Source organism: Anomalospiza imberbis, chromosome 7 (assembly GCF_031753505.1).
Source record: "Anomalospiza imberbis isolate Cuckoo-Finch-1a 21T00152 chromosome 7, ASM3175350v1, whole genome shotgun sequence".
In the NCBI taxonomy this organism is placed as follows: domain Eukaryota; kingdom Metazoa; phylum Chordata; class Aves; order Passeriformes; family Viduidae; genus Anomalospiza; species Anomalospiza imberbis.
In genome coordinates this window covers 6772321-6786042 of record NC_089687.1, presented here as the reverse complement: position 1 = coordinate 6786042, position 13722 = coordinate 6772321, and the positions used below count along the sequence as shown (strand labels likewise).

Genomic DNA, 13722 nt, shown 5'->3' with positions numbered 1-13722 from the left:
ATTTAATTAATTTCCAAATAATATGCTCAGAAAGTGTATCCAAAAGTACCTGCTTTCTTCACTTTCTTCTTTAATTAAAAACCTGTGTACAGACTTTGTCCTATCTTTGGACCGAAGTGTCTTCATTTCACATCTCTAGGTTTTGTCACATTTAGGATACCAATGTGTAATTTGTTAGCAGGAGATGCATCACAAAGTGACTTTTCAGGTTGAGTCAACTACAAGCCATATTTGGGTCAGACAGGATTTTTTGTGTGTGTCACAAGAAAAAAAGTTTCTTCCTATAAAGTTTGAAATTCAGCTAACGGAGGCAAGGTGATGTGTTTTTTAATTAGTTGGACTTTTAACAAGTGGACCAATATTGTAACACAGACATGTGAAGCAGATAAAGGCCTCACTGTGGCAGTCACAGCCTCAAAACACTCATACAGACCCATTTCATGTACAAAAGGAGCCCAGTTTCTGCTCTTGGAGCAGCTGAGCACACTTCTTGCCCCAGAAAAAACTTGTAAGAGATTATTAGTGTTTGGGTGTAGTTGTTACTTAGTTATAAGATAGATCTGGCTGTTTGCTTCATGTTTCTTGACTTACACGCCTCTAACTTTGCTCTGGATAGCTCTTTCTTGGCTTACTCATTTGGGCCTTACTTTCAGGCTGAGAATTTGGGGAGGCACAGTCAATTTTTTAATAAGATAATTTTTTCTCCATTATTCTGCTGTGCAAAATCTCTTTTACTTCTACCATAGAATTGCTTGTTCTTCTTCCCTTTTCAAAACTTAGAGAGGGAGAATGAGAATGAATGGCCTAAGCCAGTCACAAACTGTGTCATGGGAGGTTCAGATGGGACGTTAGGAAAATGTTCTTCACTATGATGTTGTGCATCCATCACCCAAAGAGGTTACTGAGAGAGATGGTGGAAACTTGTCCCTTGGAAATTTCTAAGTTCAGCTACCACAAAAGCCACAGGTAACCACAGCTGACCTGGGATAGTGGTGCTTATGGTCCTTCCCAGAGAAGAGAGTTGAACTAAATTATCTCCACAGGGTCCTTCAGGCCCAAAGTTCTTTGATTTAACCAATATAAACATCATTGGTTTATTGTATAAATCAATATACAACATACTGCTGTAAGGCTTTACCTTGGAACTGATAAATAAAACAATGTCAAAGCAGGTTGACACAAAATGTGCAGAGGTTTAGAGAAAGGGATAATTCAAGCCTAAAAGCAGGTTAATTTACCCATAAAGGACAAGTGCTATGTTTTCCTGAAGGATAAAATCCTGATGAATTACTCAGATTGTTGCTTTACTGTTGATTTGAGAAGGACTCTCAATGGAGTACATTATTTATCTGATCTTCCATCTAAGCCCTTTATTCTACTCTATCTTTTTATGATAGGTCTACTGCCTTTACCTTATAGAACTTTGAATTTTGGTCACTTTGTTTCCTTTTTTATTTGTGGGTACAGAAAAGTAACATCATGCTTATGAAGATCATTAATTGTGAAACTCTCTGCAATTATAGGTTGATCTGGCTGATGTATCAATAAACTTCAAACTGTCTCCTTTATCAGCCTGAAGTTTGTGTAATTGTGTTTACCAAAAATTCAATCTCTAAATGAAATTTAATCAGGAAATAAAATCAAGAAGCTACCGAGGTCTGTTTCACATCCCATAATCATTTTAAATAGAAGTTTAAATGGAATTGAGATTGTTTTACTTATCTTAACTTTGAGGATGAAACATGTTTGGAAGATATTTAAATATTCATGGAGTCATAGAACAATATGAGTTGGAAGGGACCTTAATGATCATCTGTGAAAATTTGTTTTTGTGGAGGTTCTTCTGCTTTAAGCTTATTTCCATATTAAAACTGTCCAGTGGTTGCAACACTAATTAGATTGGTATTGCATGGGATGTCCAGACCCATATAGACCTGTTGATTTTCCCACTAGATGGCATTGTGCATTAAGTGCAAATTAATAATAGGTTGACTATAATTACACATGCTAAATATTTAAAAAATAAGAAATTATCTGTTAAGTTTGCTCTTAGTCTATGCTTAGAACTGTGGCTTAAAAATCACTTGACCTACTTCTACCTAACAGCAACCCAATCAATCCTTAATGCATCAAATATGGATTTACTCAAAGCAATAAAGGAAGTCAGCCATGGCAACAATATCTGATCATGTGTGCAATGTGCTTTTTAGAATAAAACTTGTCCAACCATTTCTGCATTTAACAGTTAAAGAGTGGCTTCAGTGCTGCAGATTGCTTCCTTTCTGGCTGCATGGCTTCAGCTGAAGTGACAGGAGGTATCCTTAGTAAAGCTGCAGTGCTGAAGATTGTTTTTCAATAAAGAGCCCCACATGAACTTTTCTTTTTTTAATTTAGTAGCTAATTCAGGATAGGTAATCAGAATAATTTATCACTTCAAGTTTAAATATAGAGATGCTGCTGTTTCCTCCACCCAGATGAACTATTAGCAATGCCTTTACAAAATTATGTGGTGCTCGAGAGTGAGGCTTCTAGAACCTAAGGTCCTGACCAGTGAAGGGCCATCTGAGGTGGAGCAGAAGTCCAACACCTTCAGTAGGACTGATCAGATATGTGTTATCCAGGGTACACTTCCCTGTATTCTGTATTCTGAACTGGGATTTTTCTTTATTCTTTATGTAGACTGTAAGAGGCTCCAGGCTGGAAAGGGACAATCCAATGTTGCAACATTTTACTGCAAGGGAGGTGTAGAGTGTGAGCTGGATGAACCAGTTCAGTTAGCCTGAGCCAATACTGGAAAAGTATCCAAGAACAAGAAATCAGGTAAATATTGGCTTAGTATTAAAAATGTCTTTTAAACGTCATGCTGCTGGAACACATAATAGAAAAGTAGAACTTGTGCTTGTTTCTAAATTGGTTTTTGTGACAAGGACAGATTGATGCCACCTGGAGAAATTTACCAAAAGATTGCCATGAGCTCAGGCTGTTAAACTGTTTGTGTTTTCTGTTTAAAACTTTATTTTACTCATGCTATGTCCTGAGGTTCGATATACTATGAGTTTAATTGTCCTGTGCAGTGCATGGCTGTAGATAATGCAGTGTATGTGTTTATGGTTTGTATTTGCCTATGATGGGTGATGGGATTCAACCCTTTTGTAACACTGCTATTAAAAATACCTCATGAGAGCTGCCTTCAACCAAATTGTTGAAGTACCTACAAACTGCAGATATGAACTAGGGTATAGATCCACTGAATTAGAGCAACTGGTTTCCTCTTGTCACTTGAGATGAAGAGATTGAATGTAGCTTTTAGTTGGTTAGTAATATTATAAATTAGTAGGCATTAATTATTGTTAATTGTATTATTGACTAATTTTAATAAACATATGTGTTTCATTACTAGGATCCAAAACTTGAGAGTTTCACAAATGGTGTGAAATTGTATTGCTAATTAACATATGGAAAGGTTAGTGACAGAAATTTCCTTTATTAATTAGTCAATGATGAACACTCAGTGAAAAGCAACATCCCAATCCTGGTATTTGAAGCCTGCATTGGGATCCAAATGGTTGTGCTCCAAGCCCCCAGGGGATTTCAATACACCCAGTTGTTCAATAACATACAGCAGAGACAAGCAAGCATGTTAGAAAAATGGATATTTGGAGGCATGTGTTTCCTTTCTGTTCCTAAAAAAGCTGAGTTACTCGAGACAAAGGGATTTTAAAATACCCATTCCCCAGCCAGTGCATGATATGAATGTGTAAAACACTGATTATCAATCACCACCATGCTCAGCAGCAGCTCTCCCCAGTCCTGCTCTGACACTGCAGCATCAGCCAGGGAGGGCCAGGCTGGGTCACGTCCCACAGGCAAAGCCCAGGGCCATCAACAGGAGATCTGTGCTCTCTGGGAGCTCCTCAGCCACTGCTTGCTGCTCTACAAACTGCAGCCTGCAGCCCTCACAGGGAGCTGCACCAACATTATTTGAAAATTCCTGATTTATAATGCACATCTTGCTTTTGTGGCACCAGGCTGGCACGGGCCATCACACCTAGTCCAAAACCAGCACTCTGGTGTTTAATTACTGAACTCCAGGCAAGGTTTACCTGTGATTCCTCATTTAAATGGGTCTGTCATTCCAGGGGATCAAAATTACTTTTGAATCTCCACTTGATTGATCTCTTCTGTAGAAATGGGTGACTTAAGGGTCTCTCTGTTCCGTCTGAAATTATTCATTACCATAGAGTTCTTCTAAAACACCTGAAATCTTTTTCAATTGTTAAAAAGTTTAAATGAAACATTAGATGGAGATGAGTGGCAATATCCTGAAGGGGAAAATAGATCTTATTTAGGAGCAGCTTTTTTTCTGATCTTCACACTCAGAAATTAACACAGATGTTTTAATGTATCTGCAATACAGTCCTGGCTGTAGTTGTGACCAAGAAAGTGCCAATTTCTTAATCTTTTTTTAGCAAATAAAGAAAAAAAACCAAAATCAAGCAAATTAGTAAAGCACATTAAAACACAGCCAGGAAGTCATGGATCTATTTTAGTAAATGTGGAGAAGGTGTCTCATCCTCAGAGGGTGTTATTAAAATCCTAATGTCAGAATAAAAAAACAAAAGGCAGTACCTGCCTGTTTGTAGCTGGACTCAGCAAGTGAAAGTAGGCTCCAGAAATGTTCTGTGGAGGAATTCCTCTGCCAAACTCCCCCCTCCAGATGAATGAATAAATGTAGCTGCAGCACGAAACCCCAAACATTTACATGGAAAACATCTGCAGAGCTGGAGAGGTCCGTGCTTGGGCACTTACTTCCTCTCTGAAGCACTGAAAGTTCTGAGAACACTCTCCTTGTCCCCAGAATTCAGATGAGCCCAAAGAGTGCCTCTGCAAAGAGGGAAAATGAGGGTTTGGCTATCTAGCACACAGGAAAAAAAGTTGCTGAGACAACATACAGCAGGAGTTACTATTTATTTGTTTTAGGCACCAGCCTTCTAAATAATTGAAACTATTTCAGATGTTACCATGGGGTATTAACCTGAAAATTATGACTTTTTGGTATCTGTAAGCTTCATTCCATCTATTCTTTCTGGCCCACATTTATGCTGCTGGTATCTTGTCTGGTTGTTGCCACTGCCCAGGAGTGAGCCTTGGCCTGCTTCATGCTTAAATAGAGTAATTTTTATTTGCTTGAGTCTAATTATGGGGAAAAAATGAAGTTCTGCTTTTTTCATACTGACATTTTAGAAAATATTTATTTAATTTACATTTTTGGTAGAATATTTCTGTGCAAGATAAATGCATGGTAAGTGTAAATTGCAGGATTGCAACTGTAGTGCATTAAGAAAATAATTATGTTATTTGAAAGTTAGCCATATAATTTTCTTTTATTCTTTTAGAATGGCAGTTCAATTTCTCCTATGTAATATTTTCTAGAAAAAAGGATTTTTTTAATGGCTTAACTTAGGTACAGAGAACACAGTAATGGTCACAAATTTGGCAGAGGACATTGTTTTCTTTCACCACTTTGTGATTCATCAGAACTCTTGTAGGATGGTGGTCACAGAGCAGTGCAGGGCTGCCAAAGGCGTCAGCAACCTTGGACACCTTTACACTACAAATTTTAGTGGCACAAAAAGGCTGTGGCAGGTCTAATAGAGAGCCCACCTGGAGAGCATCACCCTCAGCTTGTGCAACCTTGAAGCTTCACTATGCAGAGTTAAAATCTGAGATCTTGGAAGCATGAGAGAAGCACCAGTACAGTGCCATACCTGAGCTAAAAAGCCCAAATGCTCTGCAAGGCTAAATGGGCTCAAGATGCAGAGCAGCAGCAGCTCTGATGTCTGTCTAAACAGAGGCTCTTACAGTTGTTTGTTTCTGCAAAGGCTTTTTAATAACAAAGTGAAAAATCTACTGCTCTTCAGCATTTAATGATGAGTACACCTGCACTGCTGCCACCTTGAGCTGGTCTAGCTGGCTGTAGATTGGAGGTGTGTGTGCCTTTTGCATTCTGTAAATGCGTATAAAGGAAGCGCTGGCATTGCAGTCCAGCTGGCTGTGCAAGCCACCAGGAGCTTAGGCACCCACGCTGGAGTGTTTGGTTTATTGCATTGGAGAACAGGGAATCATAATACCACCCACACTCTGGGATACATCTTGGTTAAGGACTTTACTGGTGTAGCTGTAGCTGGATATGTCCTCCTGGTGTAGGTGTGCTAGGTGAAATAATGTGTTCCTGAGAAGAATAGCACTTGAGAGCTACACATGGGAAGTGCTGCATGGGAACTGAATAATGTAATTCCTCATGAGGAGGGAAACCATAACCGTTGCTGCTCTTCCCTGCAGAACTCAGACCACACCACTCCCAATGAAGTCTGTGTGCTTTAGAGTCCCAGAAGAGGTTTAAGTTCTGTGATCAAGCTAATTTAATAGGAGAGGTTTAATTATTTGATACCACAGGAAAAAAAATAGAATTACGGACTTTTGCATCCTTTCCAAATCTGACATTTCCAAGCAGGTCTGTAATGGCAGTCTCAAAGGACCCATGCAGTCCCCAGCACAGCCAAAGGATAACCTGTTGCTAAGCAACCAATATAAGTGTGCTGCTCAACATTTATTTCATTTGGAAAGGAACGTATTCTTTAAGTACTTCATCTTAGCTACTGAGGCACAAAGAGTTTTCCACTTGTTTTTCTGTAGCTGTGCACATGTGTAAAACAGCCAATTTGCACAATCAAATGTGCGCTTCCAAGAAGAGGTGCCAGAGAGGAACGTGAAAAATGGAAGGTATAAAAAACTGGCACGAGTACTTTAGTACTAAGATCAGCATCCTGAATTTGCCTCTTTGTGTCTTTGTTCAGCCTAATTGAAAACGGGCTGCCTTGGAGCATGGATGTGGCAGAGCTCTCTGCAGAGCTTACCGGTGTTTGTGGATGCAGACTCTTTTGAAGATGTCAGGGTTCTCCCACTGACACAAAGAAACCTGATAAGCAAAACCAGAGCATAACACCAAATTACCATCCTGAAGACTCCAAATCTCAGATTCTGCACTTGTTTCAGGAAAGCAGCTAAATAGCTTCAGAAAAGAGCACTTACTGCCCTACAATTAACACCATTTTCACATTAGTGCTTGTCCCTACAGTGAAATAAAACCCTATAGATCTGCTAGGCTTGTGTGTGTGTATCTGAAATCAGCCTTGGCTGAACAGTCTCTAGCTAGGTTGTCCTTGAAGGAGTTGTTAGTCATGTTTTCCAGTATAGAGTATGTTGAGTGCCTGCATATCTGAAGAGCTTTCTGTTCCCAACCAGTGAAGGTCTTTCTGCTGCTGACCCAATGGATCATGTTGGATACAGAGAGATGTCTCACTGCCCTCTGATCAAGTGACATTTTGCCTTCAACTGGTGTGGTTTCCAAATGATGTGTTTTGACAAATGAAATGCAGCGTGGGAGTACTACAGTGTTTGCAAGCTAAGCTATGTCTTGGGAGCAGTAACTAACAACTACAGCTTTTTTTAGAGCAGAGGAAAATTAAGCTCAGTGTTGAAGAAATGCAGCTGAGCTCTGCATGGAGTCCTGCAGATTTGGTGACTGAAGACTCTTGGTGCCTTAGACTATTCAGGTGCACAAATCTCTCCCTCACTTCACTCTGCTTTCTGTGCTTAAGTAGGAAATTGTCTTCCAGACACCTCTTCATTGGAGGGCTCACTCTGTTTGCCTCCCAGCTGTGGACTCACGATGCAGAGCTCCCAGAGCTGAATCAATACTTCTTTCTTCTGTCAGCTGTAGTCCATGCAGGAGCACTGCTGTCAACAGGCTGACACTGCAGCGCCACATCACACAGCGTGACTGTCACATCTGGGAGCAGGAGAGCAGATTTGCTGCTTAACCTGGCAGCCTGGTCATGAAGAGATTGAGTTTGGTTTTGAGACAGAAATAATTGATATTTTCAATCGCAGGGTTTTGCTCTGTTAAAGCAAATTGTTGGCTGTCTTGCTTTATTTAGGGAATAAAAACTGCTGCATCCTATTTTTTATGGAACATTCAGTCTTCAGTGACCTCTTGCTGTAGAGAAGTAAAAGATCAACCAACCAACCAACCCTGTCACAAGAAGGTGACATGAAAAATAACTCCTGTGAAAGTTATCTGACCAAATCCAAAGCAGACTTGCTTAATGAGAGAACAAGTAGGGAAATACAAGAGTCTGGGTTTTTTTTCAAGCCCAAATAAAATAGAGAAGTCAGGGAAAGGATAAAACAAAATGGCCAAGATGCTTATTTTTCAAGATGCTTGATTTCAAGATTCACAACAGCATTTGGGTTTGGGGAAAAAAAAAAGAAATGAGCATTTTTCACTAAAAAAAACTAATCAGGGAATGGTTAACAAACATATGAGGATGTTGTGTGAGTAACATATACTGAAATAAAACTACAGGGGGAATAAATTACAGACAAAAATACAGCACAAATAAAGAGCAAGGGTATCTTAAGCAAAGTGTAATTCTAAATTGAGTAAAGGGCAAAAGATGAGATGTAGTTTCACAGGAAATCTGAAATAGCTTCAGTTAAGCTTAACTTAGGATGCAGAAGCTGTTATATTTGAAATAGATCTATGTATTACTGTATAGTTGAGGCATCTTGAGAGGCTGTAAGCACCATTATGCAGTAGCTTGTGTAAATATCCTGAGTGAACCAATGATGAGGAGGGGGAAGATAAAATGCAGAGCAGAGATTTGGCTAAAAATCAATATTTTGGAGGGGGTTTAATATAACTTTAAAGAAAATGCAAGAGAAAAATGAGAATAGATGAGGATGTCTGACTCTTCCAAGAGTATATTATATGCACTTTACAAATAATTTCACAACCTAAGAGGGAGAAAGGAGGAAATTCAAGTCAGCATGCTTAATACATTTATACTAACTCAATTTTATTGAATTATTTTTGACATTTTAGATTCCCTGTAAAACAAATCCCTTCATTGTGCCGATATAAACAAGTATTTTCCCTTTGCCCTCGGGACTTTCTGCTCAAACTCTTTGTTCTTTTGGAGAGCCACTCCTCTGGAATTAGGCTCCCTGGTTGGCCACTGTATCCCATTCTCCTGATAGGAGAGCAGGTGGATCTGGACAGCAGCCAAAGTGAATAACCTGTGACCCAGGGACAGCAGGGGTAGCAGCACTGACAGACAAAACATTAGCACTGAAGGGGTATTTCTCCTCTGGCACTTCAAAAATGAAAATTGATATTCATAGCCACATTCTACCTAAGGAATGGCCTGACCTGAAAAAGGTAATAAGAGTTTAGATATTCAGGGCCTTATACTATCAGCAACCATTTCTACCAATGTGATTTTTGAAAGAAAAATGAGCGAAGGGTTCTGGGGTAATTATCACTAGGTTTTTTTCTAATTTGGGATTTTTTTCCAACTGTAAAATATTTATATTGCACTACTTTGAAAAGCAAGAGTCCAGTCAGAATGGGATGTAAAACGGGGCTCTGTTCCCCATTTTTTATTTATATTGAAGCAATTCTTAAAGTTTTCCTTGAGTTTTTCAAGACACAAAATTTTTGGATAATAAGGTATAAATTCCACTTTCTTCATAAAAATAGAGCTGTTCTGTTCCATTCCTAAATGGCATTCACTTTTGTTTTAAATAAAACAAATTATCAAATATTAGACAAAATTAATGTTAACTAAGACAAATTCATTCACATCATTATACCCACAGGCATGAAATCATTAACTTCAATGGGAGAGGGGTCACTCTAAGTACAGTTAATTGATGATGATAATTTTACTAATATCTGTTATTTTTTCAGTTACTGGAAAGAATTAGCCTGTTGTATTTAAAATAGAAAATCTCAGTTGTCAGAACACTGAAGCTATAAGTGAATTTCTGTTAACTTGTTGTTGTTGTTGTTGTTGGTGCTGTTGTTGTATTCTTGTCCACAATATTTTTCATGATCCTGTGAAATGTATTTTAGAATGAAGAATGTAATTTAGGTTTCAATGCAATCAATCTGAAAGGACTTCATAACTGTGAGCTCTGGGTTTCTGTGATTTTTAAGCAGTTCAGTTTCAGTCAATATTAGAGAGAGAGCAGCTTGGAAATGTAAACAGCACATTAGAAAAAAAAAAAGGAGAAAACCTGGTGTTGAAAACATACATAGGATTATTTCTTCATTAGCTGTGAAAAATAACATCATTATGCACAAAACCACCTGGAAAGGAATGTTGGTTTCCTTGTTTAGCTAGGAAGGTTTTTATAAATATCTATTTGAACACCCTATTTGTAATAAAAAAAGCTCATGATGAAAAGCATATACACTGGATGATGTAGGTGAGGATAGAGATACTTTTAGAATAATTAGCTCTGTTTTAAATGGATAGGAGTTTAAATAACCATACTAGAAAGACAGGTTGCTCTTGCATATTTCAGATTTTGTTGTCTTTATGCAATAACTTCATAAAAACACCAATTGAATTCATTCTGATGCTATTTGGGTTTTTTTTTTCTTAACTAAAGATTTTGTCTGTAAGCACTTTAAAAGGGCAATCAATTCACTGAGATAAAATGACCCCAAGAAATCCTTGATGTTCACAGATGTACATCAAGACTAAATTCACTAGTGTTAGACACTGTGGACCAGCATTGTATTTCTTTAAATAGAGATAAAGAGGCAAATACCAAATTTTTAAAATTTAATTTCCACCTGCTAGGTTTTTTCCCTCTGTTCTGAGCAATTCAATCGTTTATTAATGGGTTCAGCATAGAAAACAACTCTCAGAATTCCCTGGAGTCCTCTGGAAATTCAAGCCATTAACACAGATCATGCAAAGAAAACCAATGAGGCATCTTAACATGCACACATTTATTTAGTGCTAAACTTCTCTCTTGTTTCCAGCTTTGTAAATACTGGACCATCAAATCAGAAAATTTTATTGTCAAGATACTGATTTAACAGCCTAGGAAAATATCACAGTACAGAAAAATCACAGAAAAAGCAGATAGGGACTGTCAGTACCTACAACTAATACTTGAGGGGAAGAAGGAATAAAATAAGTTCAAAACCAGACCAGTGAGTTTCTCTATTGCCTATGGGCTCCTTCAGTACCCATTTCAGGTACTTGTTTTCTGCTCAGCTTACAATTGCAATTAGCATGGATCTAGTTTAAAGCTCTCATCAGCTGTCCCTTATTAAATTTTCCCAAAATTTCGGTATTTTTATATATGTATAAGCCCATAAATGTATAAATTTAAATAAAATTTACATAGTTGCATAGTTAAACAGAGCACACAGCCTCAGTGACTGCACCTCTGGCTGAGGTCAGGAGGTTTGGCTCTTCACACCCACATTAGGAAAGCTCACAGTGACACTAAGTGATGATTTGGTATCACAGGAAATGCAGGACTGTGTCCAAATTGTTTACACTTCAGCAAAACAAATGCCTGCTCTTACTTAGTTTCATTTTAAATGGTTCTTTTTTTGGAGAAATGGGAATTATGAGCATTGCTTTCACTCAGAGATTTCAAGAGTTCACTCCTTTCCAGTTGATAATTTATGAAAGTAAAAGGAAATCAGCACCTTATGTAGGTTTTGCGTTTTTTGCATGAACAATTCTGAATCTCTCTGAAAGAATCAATGAGCATCTAAGCTTCTCCTTTTTAGCTTCTCTTCCCTGTTTAAATATTAATAGACAAGAGGCTGACCTTCACTCCTGCTGCTGAGTCATGGAAGCTGAAAAGTGGAATCAATTCATCTTTGTGCTAATGATTAACTGATCACAGATTGGAAAATTGTCAGCTCAATTTTCACACTGCCAGATGCTTAATTTAATATTTTCAGTGTCAGAATTATTTTGGTTAGAACGTCAATGTAGTAAGCAACTTTAAGCATTTTTAAAGCAGTTGTTTAAAAATGTCGTTGAACTGGAAACTAAAATTCCAGCTTTACAAACACCATTAGTCCAGTCCAGCTACACTTCAGCACTTCTGCTGATGTCAGTGAGGCTGCTCTGGCTCAAAGCTAAGCATGTGTAAGTGTTTCTCCTGATTGAAGTATTTTTATAAGAACTGCAATTAGTATTATTGTTGTTATTATTACTATTATTGTTATTATTATTACTACTGCAGAGAGCTAACTAGCCCTGGCTTTCTCTTCTTTCCTCCACAGAGATATGGATATGGTGGATGGGTACAGCTGGATCATCACTGCAAGGTTTGGGCTGTTCGGTGCTCAGAGCTGATCTTGTGTCATCATCAGGAATAGAAACTCACAGGAGATCTGTTGAGAGGCAAAATGGCAATAAGATTGGCTCTGTCTTTGACACAGATTTCTCTAGAGGTCTATTCCTATCAGGCCAAGTCCTAATACACCTCAGCAAAACATTTTGCCTGAAAGATGAAACTCACGCTCTCTTGTATGAACCCGCATCCATTCTTCTTTATCACCTCATTTTAACACTTGGAATGGATAGCTCTGAGAAAGTCTTTCCAACAAGATAGGTCAGGCTAAAGCAGATTACATACAGATTTTGGTTGAGTTAGATTCAGTCATCTATATGAGAAGCAAACCCAAAAGGAACTAATATTTTAATAGACAAGAACAAGCCACCTGCGCAACCACTGTGTGGATGGCACAGCTTTTGGGATACTTGGCAGCTGCAGGAAGGAGACTGGGACTGGACACATTTCTGGTGAATTTGTTACAGGTTTGATGCTAAAATTCTGTGCTAAAAGTAGTTTGCAGAGGAACTTTGTGGCAAGTCAATAATGGCCTTACATGCTGTGCCAAGAATTCCATCCGGCCTACTTCTGTCTGGAAATTCTGCATGACAAAAGTGCATGGCAAAATAAAATCCTGTTCAGACGTGGAACTGAGGATGTTAACTCCTAGGATTCAAAGAAACCCCAAAGGCCTCCCATATTATTCTCTGAAGAAGCACCAGGGTCAAACTGGAAGAAAATAATTTTAAAAGATTTTAAAAGTGCAATTTGGGATGTGACTGAGTAGTTTAGTGAGGGGAGAATTTTAAATGTAGTTTGCTGAACCAAATCAGCCTGCAGGACTTAATTTTTAAATGTCTCTCTCTTACTTTCCACATACAATAATCAAAACAAATATCAGATAATATTTAGGATGGGATGGAGTAGAGAAGTATAGAATATAATGGAACAGTAAAGTCCATGTGATCTATTCATATGTGATGAAGTGCTCAGTTCTACTCTGCCTTTTTCTCACACCCCAAATATTTTTTTGTTTATTGGACAACCTGTATCAATGCACTAAACTTTTCTTAATGTATTTGAGTGTATGGCTACAGTAAACCTCTCCATCAGGTTGAAAAACCAGTTTTACGAGAACCTGAAGCATTTCACCAGGGGATCAGGACCCTGTAGTTGTACAATTTCAAGTAATTTTCACAACCCGTGATACAGCTAACAAGTAACTTGACAGGTTGCCAAGGCAGCACACTTAGATTTGCTGAGGATGGCTTTAAAATATTCATTAGGACAGTATATTTGTGAATGATGTATGAAGTTAGTAACAAATTCAAGGTTAAGAACAATTTGAGTTCTCAGAAGAGGGGGACAGAACCCCCCCTGGCTGAGCACACTAGTAGTAAATATTGTGTTTTAACGGCTTCTTTTCTTTAGAAAAATTGACAGGACCCTAAATAAGACCAATTTTGTGAGGAAAAATGAAGTATCCTTTGGAGAGAGAGA

The 13722-nt window shown here is 38.2% G+C and overlaps 1 protein-coding gene across 7 annotated transcripts in view; it reads left to right on the top strand.

The window, feature by feature from the left end:
• ACMSD (aminocarboxymuconate semialdehyde decarboxylase) overlaps nucleotides 1-13722 on the top strand; it is a 39080-nt gene that overhangs the window by 7739 nt on the left and 17619 nt on the right. For 3 of the 7 annotated variants that reach the window (XM_068195206.1, XM_068195207.1, XM_068195208.1), the window contains one exon: nucleotides 12170-12214. Coding sequence is in view for 5 of the 7 variants with exons in the window: in XM_068195208.1 (XP_068051309.1) it covers nucleotides 12170-12214 (45 nt within the window). In the remaining 2 variants the exon portion in view is untranslated. Of the gene's footprint in view, nucleotides 1-6638; nucleotides 6784-9123; nucleotides 9284-12169; nucleotides 12215-13722 lie in introns of those variants that run through there. The other 4 variants (XM_068195209.1, XM_068195211.1, XM_068195205.1 and 1 more) reach the window with 4 other exon arrangements.